Source organism: Mangifera indica, chromosome 6, assembly GCF_011075055.1.
Source record: "Mangifera indica cultivar Alphonso chromosome 6, CATAS_Mindica_2.1, whole genome shotgun sequence".
Classification (NCBI taxonomy): domain Eukaryota; kingdom Viridiplantae; phylum Streptophyta; class Magnoliopsida; order Sapindales; family Anacardiaceae; genus Mangifera; species Mangifera indica.
This window is the reverse complement of record NC_058142.1, coordinates 10,062,916-10,075,049: the sequence shown is the minus strand read 5'-3', so window position 1 is coordinate 10,075,049 and position 12,134 is coordinate 10,062,916. Positions and strand designations below refer to the sequence as shown.

General features: G+C 33.7%; 2 protein-coding genes across 2 annotated transcripts; one reads left to right on the top strand and one right to left on the bottom strand.

Moving 5' to 3' along the window:
• The first annotated feature begins 262 nt into the window (after positions 1–262).
• On the top strand, positions 263–6,235 carry LOC123219777 (translation initiation factor eIF-2B subunit alpha-like). Its single transcript, XM_044641761.1, has 5 exons — positions 263–810; positions 4,401–4,553; positions 4,653–4,794; positions 5,652–5,893; positions 5,978–6,235. The coding sequence occupies exons 1-5, from the start codon at positions 367–369 to the stop codon at positions 6,182–6,184; spliced, it is 1,188 nt and encodes a 395-aa protein (XP_044497696.1). The 5' UTR covers positions 263–366; the 3' UTR covers positions 6,185–6,235.
• A 219-nt stretch (positions 6,236–6,454) lies between these two features.
• LOC123219779 (protein SENESCENCE-ASSOCIATED GENE 21, mitochondrial-like) lies at positions 6,455–7,256 on the bottom strand. The gene is made up of 2 exons (XM_044641764.1): positions 6,892–7,256; positions 6,455–6,775 (listed from the first exon to the last, which is right to left on the bottom strand). The coding sequence occupies exons 1-2, from the start codon at positions 6,930–6,932 to the stop codon at positions 6,541–6,543; spliced, it is 276 nt and encodes a 91-aa protein (XP_044497699.1). The 5' UTR covers positions 6,933–7,256; the 3' UTR covers positions 6,455–6,540.
• Between the last annotated feature and the right edge of the window lie 4,878 nt (positions 7,257–12,134).

The following is a 12,134-nucleotide window of genomic DNA, read 5'->3' as shown; positions in this document are numbered from 1 at the left end:
ACTTGTTTTGCATAATAGTGTATGATCCGTATTGCATATTATTTAACACTAATAATCATAGTTGAAAAAGGCGAAGGGTCTTGAAGTTTTGGGCTGGGCTATTCCTGGCGTGTATCAATATTATAGTAGGAATTCCCGGCCCGCGGATTTATTCAAGGTCTAGTCGAATAACATCCGCCATACTGCGGCGTCGTTTTGTACATAAATACTATTCATTACCCAACCTTTAAATTCGTAAATTAAACGAAGTCTGAACCGGACACTGCGAAAAATTCGTTTTTTTTTTTTTTTTGGTTGACTGATGTTCTCTCTCCAAGTCCGAACCGATTTTTCCGAGAAACTGATTCTTAGAACAAACACCTATACATGTGGCGGAGATCAGCCTCTTTCATTTTGGACAAGTACCAAACCACTCAAAACGAAGCTGTTCCATCGGATTCAGTCGCTCTCTTGCCTCCACTGCTCTCAGCTTCCACGGCCGTCGCGCTGCAGAACCCTGACTTTGACCGGAACATGTCAATGTCTGCGTACTACCAGACTCCCGCCGCGCACCACGGCGTCGTGAAGAGCGACTGGCTGGCTCAGGCACGGGAGGCAGCCACTACGGCGGTGGGACCTGAAGTTGCCGCAAGTGTAAGAAGTGGGAGGACGTTCAGTGTGATCGAGGAGTTTAATAGTTGGAGGAAGCAGCCGGATTTGGCAGAGGCTGTGGCAGCGATACGTGCGTTGGCGGCTGTCATTAGAAACAGTGAAGCTAATACTATGATGGAGCTTGAAATTGAACTTAAAAAGGCATCTGATTCACTTAAAGTAAGTCACTTTTCTGTTAATTGACTGAATTATCATGATCATGATTTAACTAGGGTTGAATTTATGTAATATAATTAGGTTTCATTCTTTATGGAAAAGATTTTTTTTTTTTCTAAATTAAAGGATGGGATGTGTGTATTCTAATATTCTTTGAGTGAATTTATTTCTCATTTTAAAGGCTTCAATTTTTTTAGTGTTTAGAGTTCAGTTTAGCTAGAATTCTGATATCCATTTGAAAAAACTCTTGGTCTTAAGACACTCCGTTTGTAATGTGCGTAGATATGATATATCTATATGAAGCCCTTGAGAGAAGGCAAGGTACGAACTAGACATTAGAGGCAGGAGGTAATCAATGTGAAGCCAGGTTGCGACTTTCACAATATTGTTTAAAATGGAAATGAAATTATTAATGCAACCATAATTCCATATCAAATGGGCAAAATATTTGTATCATTCTGCATGCATTATCATAAGGATTGTGTTATTGTTAGAATCTCAAGTGTAAGGTATAAGACTTGAATCTCACATTGAAAAATATAGGTTTTTAGTGTGAGATTTATATAACTTTAGACTCTCTAATCTTAATAGCTAGCTTTTGAAATGTGATTTTCTCAAAATTCATATCATTTGGTATAAAAGCCATTACTACTGATATCAGAGTCATCATCACGTCTCCTAGTTGCATTCGTAAGATTTATATTGCAGTGTTAGCCCGGGGCTAGTAGAGAGCTAACGTATAGCCATCCTTCGTGGCCATTGAGGTTGCGAAGTTTGATAATATGGTAAGATCCCGAGTGTAAGATATGAAACTTGGATCTCACGTTGGAAAGTGAGAGCTTCTAGTATGTGATTTATATAGCTGTGGCTCTTTAATTTCAATAACTAGTTTTTAAGGTGTTGTCTTTTCAAGGTTCATATCAGTTATCATAAAAATTTCATATATAAAATGAAGTGCATAGTTTGGGTGCAAGAGAAATTCAATACTTGCTCTCTTGCAAACACGATGGAATAAAATCTTTCTGGTTTTAATGATGGTGCTTTCTTGAGAGCATAGTTGCTCAATGTTCACAAGTTTTGGGATGTTAGATGTCATATATCCTTGAGGTCATCTGTTTGGAATCTCATCACATGATTATTAAAGGCTGTAGGCATTTGTAGAAGCCTCCATATTAGGTGTAGAAAACTTAAATAATATGTAAAATATGATGATATAATACTTGTGGAGATGGGTTGTTTGTACGGTAGTATATGCCGACATTGAGAGATTTGCAAAACTAGGATTTTGCTACATAATATATATGGTATATATGTTAGAATGTTGGATGTATATATTGCTAGTATAAGTGGCATTCCAATAATGATTACTTAAGTTGTGTTTTTGATTTTGTTACATGTCTCTACTCAGTCAATTAGCTGGCTTCTAGGAATCTGATAGGTACCTAGGTGTTAAAATCCACTACTTTCTGATTTCTTCACCTTCACAGCTTCCTTCAAAACTCAACACTTCCTTTCCTCACACAAAACCAACACAACATAACAATATAACAATATAACAACTCAATGTTGATATTGAAATAATACTTTCTATTAATATTTGAATGGAGCAGTTTTAATACACTACGTCAGATCACATATGCCTCAAGACAATCAAAACTCAGCCATTAGAGATGGCAATCATTGGGTTTCCACAGCCTTCGATTATTCTCCACGTATGACACGTGCGCTCTCCCATCTGTGTGGTCCTGCCTCCTGTGGAATTGCCATTTGTTGTGGTCTTATCTCCTACGAATTTTCCATATGTTCTGTTCTTTGGCCGCCACTTGTCTTTGAGCTACTCTTTTCCCTTTGCTTCTTTGTGTGAGAGATGTAGATATGGGTTACCTTGCCTAATGAGAGCCCCCGTGAGAGACACCTTGTCCTCAAGATGGGAATAAGGAGAAAAGCATTTGAACAAAACATAATAGCTCTATGAAGAAATGTTGTCATTTCAATTCCGCTAGGATTGTCATTAGTATTCCGACAAGGATATCCAAAGTAAGGCTGTTTGAATGATTCTCTATCTTGGTTAGTACATTGTTAACAAACTTCATCTTGTTCCCTGTCAAACACCCGATGAAAGATGCGGACTCAAAAAACCTGGCCAAAAATCCCATAACTATTGCAATTGTCCCTAACGTCATGATATTGTAAGGCAAATCAACCTCTATTGGTTGAGGACTGAAAACTGATAATCTCATTTCTAGATCTAAATACTGCTCAGCAAATTTTATAATTGAGCTGGAGATAATGACAACAAGATGTTTATCTGCTTCCAAGGCATCCAAAAAACAAGTTTTTTGATGCTCTTGTGTTTGCCCAACATCAGAAGAAAATATGGTTCCGGTCAAGGATTAGAATTGCACGATAAGCTTTCTAGCATAGACAAGGACGGTCAAGCCAATAGCCTTTTCATGAAATCTTCTGTCTCAATGCTGCATATAAGTTCAAGAGCCACTCAATATGACCACTTGACATTAAAACATCGCGCTATGCTGGACTAGGTTGTACTAAGATACACTCAGTTCTCCTTGATGAAGCACTATCTTGCCTAACTCGAGCTGAAAAAATATTTATACTCATTTTTGTATCACTGGTGTTATACCGACAATTCCAGTTCGAGATTTGAAGCAAGAGATGTAGTGCAGCAGTAAAAGTTTAACTTCAGATACCGTGGCATCAGATTCAATTATTACTCTTGTAACACCAGAAGCGGAATTTTGTGCCCAACAGTAAATGTCTTTGGATAGTCTAGCTCTAATGAGATTTGACACTGCTCATGAAACTTCCTTGGAAGGCCCATTGCACTTGAAGTAGTCAAAGAAAATTCAAATACCAAAGATTCCAGAAAATTATGTCTATTCCATGATTACCATGATAAATAGCATGGTTTACCTGGGTGTCCAACTCCACCACTTTCTGATTCCTTCACAGCTTCCTTCTATAACTCTACACTTGCTTTCCTCACACAAAACCAACGCAACACAGCAATATTGCAATATAACAGCTCAATGCAAATACTGAAATAATACTTTATTAATATTTGAATGGAACAGTTTCAATACACTAGGTCAGATTACAGATGCCACAAGTTAATCAAAACCCAGCCATTACAATGTTTCCAACACAATAACTAGCAGCAAAATCATAGAGTTTTCTTGGCATTTGAGAGGACAGCACTCTCCTTCAATACTTTCAACTCACGTCAATTTTCAGCCTGCTCCCTCTCTTCTCCCTCTACTTTTATGCTCCACAGCCTTCAATTTTTCTCTAGGTATGACACGTGCACTCTCCCATATGTGTGGTCCTGCCTCCTGTGGAATTGCCATATGTTGTCATCCTATCACCTATGAATTTGCCGTATGTTCTTTCCTTTGACTGCCACTTGTCTTTGAGCTACTCTTCTCCCTTTGCTTCATCTTTGTGTGGGAGATGTAGATATTGGTTCTAACAGAATCCTATTACCAAAGTTATTGAATAAAGGAGTTTTAAGTTTTGTGATTCCTTGTTTCCCGTCAAATCATTAATCCTATGTTTGTTCTTTTTGTTCCCAGTCATGGGACACCACTTCTTTTTCTTTGACAGCAGGCTGTGATTTGTTCATGCGATACGTAACCAGAACTTCAGCCTTAGTATATGAGGACTTTAATTCTGCTAAGTCTCGGTTGATTGAATGTGCAGAGAAGTTTGTAGAGATATCTTCTAAGGTAATTTGTGGAATTGTGTCTACTAGTACGAAGCATCGTTTTTGCATTTTCATTCATGCCAAGATTCACACCAAAAGAGAATGGTGTCCCTTGCTGCAGGCACGAAGGATCATTGCAATGCTTAGTCAAGATTTTATATTTGATGGTTGCACTATATTGGTGCATGGCTTCTCCAGAGTTGTTCTAGAAGTACTGAAGACAGCTGCACAAAATAAGAAACTCTTCCGAGTATTTTGCACAGGTTTTGTACATATAATCTAAAAACTTCTTGTATGGATCAATTAAAGTATGCATTACCTGGATTATATGAAATTTAGTAGTATTGGAACTAAGGTATACTTCTTTAGCATTTCATATACAGAGTTTTTGATCTTGTAGTTGTTGATATAACTTTCAAGATTTGATTTAAAGTAAGCATCCCTCTATTTCCACTTAATTTTTCATATTAATGGTAAAAATGAGGTTTGATTTATCAGAAAAGTCTCAAGATGCATCTAGTATATGGTTGATTGGCAACTTTAAGAGTTTCGCTCTCCTGTATTATATTATTCTTTAAAAGCTGTTCTAGATTGAGCAAGTGATAAATACGTGGTCTGATTCACTCTGCTGAGTCATCCTTTCCAGCGGTCTTCGCTGCGATCCCTGCTGCCTTTGTAACAAAATCAGTCCCTCCAGTCACACAACACAATTAAACAACACAGCAATATTATGCAAGAAAGAGCACTTGAATCCAACAAAACACCTTATTATTAAACGTTCAGAAAATCATAGAATGATCCACCAGTCAACAGTCATCCAGGATAAGGGATGTGTCAGATCCTCCTAGGCTGGAGCCCCCATATTCCGGAATTGTCTTGTAAAATTTTGCCTTTCATTTTACTCTCCTTTGCCTTGTTGATTTGCCTATTGTCCATCATCCCCTCTCCAACTACCATGTGTGCCAATCTTTCTTTTCCTTTTATAACTGATTCCATTCCACTACTCAGCAAATTTTCGCTGCTCTCACCCTTTTTCTTCTTTCTTAATAAATGGTCTAGCAGAATGCAAGAGTTCTTATTTTATTTTTATTCGGTTGTTTTGAATTGCTTTAAAATGCAGAGGGAAGGCCAAACAGAACTGGATTACGATTGTCTAATGAGCTGGCTAAACTTGATGTTCCTGTGAAGCTTCTAATTGATTCAGCCGTTGCATATTCTATGGATGAGGTAGATATGGTTTTTGTTGGAGCAGGTGGAGTAGTTGAAAGTGGAGGTATCATTAACATGATGGGCACTTACCAGATTGCATTAGTTGCTCACAGCATGAACAAACCAGTTTATGTTGCCGCAGAGAGCTATAAGGTATACAAAAATTCATTCACTCTGCACTATATATTTAATGCATTGTACAAATAATCACGCATGACTCATTATTTGCTTTTGCAGTTTGCTCGGCTCTATCCATTGGATCAGAAAGACATGGCTCCAGCCTTACACCCCATTGATTTTGGGGTACCCATCCCATCCAAGGTCGAGGTTGAAACATCTGCCCAAGATTATACTCCTCCGCAATATCTCTCCCTTCTCTTCACAGATCTAGGTGTTCTCACTCCATCAGTAGTGAGTGATGAGCTTATTCAGCTCTATTTGTAAATTTATAGTTCCATTCTTGATCGTGTAATGGAAGTTGAATGATTTTTTTTTTTTATCACATGAAATGCCTTTCTTGTGATGATTTAAAGCACTGTGATTCTTTTCTAAGTTTAATAGTCTTTGTGAAAACATGTTTATCCAGAAATAAACTTTTGTATTACGAGTATGTGAAAAAGAGGATTTCTAACAATTCATGTCTGGAGAAACAAGAAAGTAAAACTCAATCGTTGATCATATTCTTCAAATATGCATTATGGTTAAGGTAATTAATTAAGAAGAGAAAATGTATTTTTATTAAATTGTTTTGATTGATTCCATTACAGAAATCCATTTAGTAAGGTCGTGAAATTGGCAACTCAGAATATTTTTCTTTTGGGAAGAAGCTTGTCTCTAAGCTCTGCAACATCAATCTGGTTAAAATAAGTCTCAGGAACCCAGTTGCCGGTCTTTGGATCTCTCATCCAGAACACTTCATTCTTCTCCATAGATGATGCCTCCTTCCTCTTCCCCATTACTACAGACGCTGCTGCTGCTGCCGCTGGCTGCACACTAACTCTCACATTTTCCACGGCTACCGCATATGATCTCTTGCTGCAAACAACAGTAAAATGTAATATAATCAGATCACGGGATGATATTATACATATGCAAGCACATCAATGCATGAATTAAAGAAGACAAAGTGAAGAAGAAGCAAAAGCACCAACCTGATGAGAGGAAGCTTGTTGATGGAGAACTTAGAAGCCATGATTACAGGAGTAAGGGTTTAATGGAAGAGAATATACGTAATATATAAAGAGATTTGAAACTTGAAGAGCTTGAAGAGAGACAGGCTTATATATAGGCAATGAATGAGCAATGCAGAGTTCGCAGGAAAAGCTAGGAGATTAGGATTAACGTCCAATTGCAATCAGTAAACCCTGTTAAGATATTCCTGGGAGCGTAACACGTTTTCAGATTAGACAAGATTTTAGCCTTTCGGTGTAATATATCTATACCTATAGGTGAGAGAGGGGTATAATATCACAAAGATATACCAGGGCAACATGTTATATAATATACAAAAACTCTTTTATATATCAACAAACTTTTTGATGCCCTTACATATTTCTCTCCTATTTAATTCTCAAGATCCTATATTTATAAGTTAAGAAGATGTACAAATCTTACAAGGAATTACATTCCTAATCCTTTTAGGATTGTTATTCCTTGTATATTTATATATTTATTTAAAATGGGTTTTTTGAAAGAAATATAAACAAAAACTATATATTTGTATATTTATTTAAAAAGATTTTCAGAAAGAAATATAAGCGAAAACTTCATAAGTAAGTAATTCAAAAGAGGAAACGAACCACAATCCTCATTGAATCTCTACCTTGAGAAGCTTTCCACTTAGTGACAAACACGATGAAACGAATACTCCACTTTCAATGCAAAAATAACTATGCCAGAATTTCAGCCAATGCCAAATAATATTTACAAAATGCTATCATATTAGAATCAAAGAATGAGAATCTCCCCACCTAAAATCTTAAAATAATTCACCTCTTGTATCTTCACCTTAGGAATACACATAATTGTTAGAAAATTTGTAGAAGTATAACTAATTTTAAAATCATCAATATCCAAAATGAATCACCATTCATATAAAATACAAAATATTTAATATGGTTCGATAATTTAGATATATATATATATATATATTATATATATATATATATATATATATATATATATATATATATATGCATGAGAGATGAATATATTATTATCATAAAAATATAAAAGTGCAACACACTATATGATTTCTTAAATAAGTAACCAACCAAAAACTTTGCATTAATGTCATTCCATTAAAACGTTAATCTAACAAAAACTTTTTTTATATATTGACAAACTTTGTGAGATTGTCATATTAATTATGTAGAACCATGTTAAATATTACTTGTTTTTATTAGTGATTTATTTAACGTAAGGTTAATCTTAAAATTTGTTATGTGTCTGCAAATTTCTTTTTAAAGACTCTTAATCCTCCAGGATTTACAAATTAAACACCATATTAACCTTATCACTTTGTTCCCTTGAAAAAAATATCTTTTGAATGCATCCATCACTTTCTTCTTTCAACTTTCAATTTGTATTCGGTTTTGTCAAATTATTCTATATTCTTCCTTCGGTTTTGACAATTAATTCATGCCTCCAAACTTTACGTCACTTTTGTTATGTCACCACTCTCTTCTCTATTTATTAAAATCATATATATATATATATATATATATATATATTTTAATTATAATCATAATGATATATTTGTCCCACTTAAGGGTTTTTTTTTTTTTTTCTCAATGAGATAAGTATAATGGCCCCCAAACGCCCCAAAAAAAAAATCTTTCTTATATATATATACATAAAAATATACCTTAAATTTCAAATTTTGTTTGCACTTCTCCGCAGATGTAATTTCCAGGTTCTGCCATTGCATGGAATAACACACTTATGTATTGAGAAAAATGTGAGAAATTAATTTCAAAATCCAATTAATATTATTTGAGTAAGTTTGTGCTTTTTTTGGTGGCATTACGTTAATAATATTCCCTTGATTTTATACCAACTTTTTTTTTTTAAAATTCCTCGCTTTATGTAATATCTTCAAAGAATTTGTCTTCATTGTTTCTTGAAGTCTAATTTTTCTTAATACAAGTAGTCTTGAATTGGATGTAGACTGATTGAGATGAGCATATCCCACTTTGATTATACCAATGTGAACTTTATGAAAAGGCCAAAAGAATATTTCCATCCAAATTTTAATGCAAAGACAATACACACTCATAAGATTTTAAAAACTCAAATATTTATCCATACCCTAACTTTCGTTAGAATTTTCTATTAAAGACAAGGATAAAATCGTTGTTGATCATTAAAACTTAAAAATTTATATTATTTTTCCCTTATTTTGAAAAATTAATAATTTTTTTCATAATTAAGTTTTAAAAAAATCACTTTTCCCCCTTACAGTTTCAAAATCTTTTTTCCATTTTCCAACGACCAACTCCAATCGGGTCATCTTCTTCCTCTGTTGTAGATGATGGACGACAACACCTTATCAACTTTGTCGATCATGAAAGTTCATTGTCCAAAAGTGACAAAGGTTGTGTTGTTGCTTCATCAAAGGTCGTCGCTTCTATTGCTTCGTCAAAGGTTGTCACTTCTAGATAACAAAGTGATGTATATTCAGCCATCTCTCCAATTTCGGCTTCCAAACCTTCATCAACCTTACTTGCCACCCAAGAAGCTAAGGAGAATGAATGTCCAACAATGCACCAACTCAAGGACATCAAACTTTTTCACTTTTGGCTCAAATCCATCTTTAGGTATAGTGTCATTGCATACCTCTAAGGTCCAAGTGAATAATTTGGTCTCGTGTGCCCAAAAGAAATCTTCATGAGAAGATTTACCAAGGTCCAACTATCCAAACATCATTTGAAGCCTAAAGAGTCCATTTTGTGTGTTTAGTTGACTTGTAATAAGACGAGAGATTGGTTGTTTTAGTTAGGAAACATAATTCTTAATGTTAAGGAAAAAACAATTAACCGTTTTTTTCTTTAGCTAATTAATAGGTATATGCTCAATTTAGAATGAAAAGTTTAGCTTAATTCATGCAGTTTTAATTGAATTTTGTCAACTTTTATTGGATCTTGTTGCCACCCTCTTCTATATAAAGGGTGAGCCTTCATTTGTAAAAGCTTTAGCTTGTTATTAAGAAGAAAATGAAATCTTTGTGAAGTACTTTGAAGCTTTCACTTATCCTTCCTTTGTCCAATCCTCTTTGGTGGAGATTGGTGCTAGAAGACCTAAAGGTTGGTGGATCTCTTTCCTTTATGCCTTGGTTTTCATTATTGTGTTCCTTAGAATCCAAATTGCATGCATTTGAAGGGATTTCAATCATATGTTTGCCACTGCATTCTACTTGTATTTTGATTACCTTATTTAATACCAATTGTGTACGTCCGTAGCTTGAAAGAAAGTTCATTGTGTTGTGATTATGATGAAATGAATTGGATATAAAGTTGATTTGGTTGGTTAAATTGCAAGAACAAAAAACTGCACAGACCATATAAATAGTGAAAACAGTTTTTGATTCTTTGGTTTCTTGTTGCATGTCTAGATAAGAATGCACCACAAAGTGTTGTCCTTCATTGATCCTCCTGGATGATGAAACGTCTTCTTTTGACATGTGAATCGCTGTCTTTTGAGCCATGTCCAGCCATTGTCCAACTGCCATCTGTTGAGCCACTGGAGATGAAACAAAGTTTGTGGAGGGTGAAAAAAGTTTGAAAAAGTTTGTGGAGGTAGTTGCAAAAGAAATAAAATTGAAAAGAATGAAACCCTAAAGTGGGAGAAAAGTAAATTTTTTAAGACTTAATTACGAGGGGAAATGAATAGTTTTTCACATTAAAAAGAGAAAATGATATAAATTTTTTGGGTTTTAGAGTTTAGTAACAAAATGATGATTTTATTCTTGTCTCTAACGAAAATTAATCTATAAATAAGAATTTAAAATTTTAAAATATCATATATATATATATATATATATATATATATATATATATATATATAATATTTGTATTGAAACTTGGGTGGGAAATAATCTTTGACCTTATAAAAAAATTTAAATCCTATAGAATTTTGAGCAACCCAAATTGCTATGTCTTTAATATTATTCTGGACTCAAAATTTCATACATGGCCCTTGTCGGCTTCTTATTCGCAGTGCTCTACCTAATTCCAAAAGCTCTATATTCCCACAACCTAAAGCCAATGTTACTTAAAAGGCCAAAGGAATTATTCCCAACCAAGATTTCATGTTTTCCAAAATTATCACACTTTAATTATTAAAAATTCAAATATTTACTTATAAAGAATTAGTTTTAATTATTAAAAATCTAAATATAACTGTTTTACCCTCTATTAAATAAAATAGCCAAAATACCTTTCATTTAAAAAGATTATATTACCCTTTTTCAGGAAAATAACTAGAAAACCCTTCAATTTAAATTATCATATCATTATAATAATTAAGTAATTCAATATAAATTATCAATTTATCTTTTATAATATAAATTACCAATTTATCATTTACCATATAATGACGGAATCAATTTACCCTTTACCCTTTACCATATAATCAATGCATGGAAATGTAATGATATGAAATTCTTGAACTGCAATCAGAAGCTAGAATTATGGAATACATGCATTGAGTAATGTAGAAGTGCAGAAATACGAAATTATGGAAATACACTACCCAATGCTCACATTTTCATAGTTAAGGATATAAATGATTATAAATACACTGCTCAAATTTGGAATTATGAAAATACTTTGCCAAAAATAAATTGCATGTAAAAAAAAAGTAAATAGCAGTACAAAGAATGTAACTGCAACAAGAACTTGGAATTATAGAAACACACAGCCAAAACTAAATAAATAAATAAATAAATACATATATATATATATATATATATATATATATATATATATATATATATATATGTATGTATTCATAGCAACTCCAATTTATTCATTTTTACCCCAAAAATCAACACATTTGAGTAAAAAAAGGTAATTAGCAATACACAAAAAAAAGAAAGTAATCAACAGTATTTAAAAATGTGTATTCAACTTGAGGCTTCTAAAAACATACAAATGTTCTTATTAAACATTTATGCTCTTATAAAGAACAACAAATCTAGTATTCAACTTGAGGCTGCATTCCATTTACTTATTTTGGTCGCCTATCAAGGAGACATAGGAAAATTTCATCCCACGACACTAAAGATTTAAAAATAAAAAATTAAGAATTGAAACAGCTGCAAAATGTATCTATTTCATTTATGTGTGCCTCTGGATGTTCTCTGGATGTTGAAGTTGAAGCAAATTCAGATCTA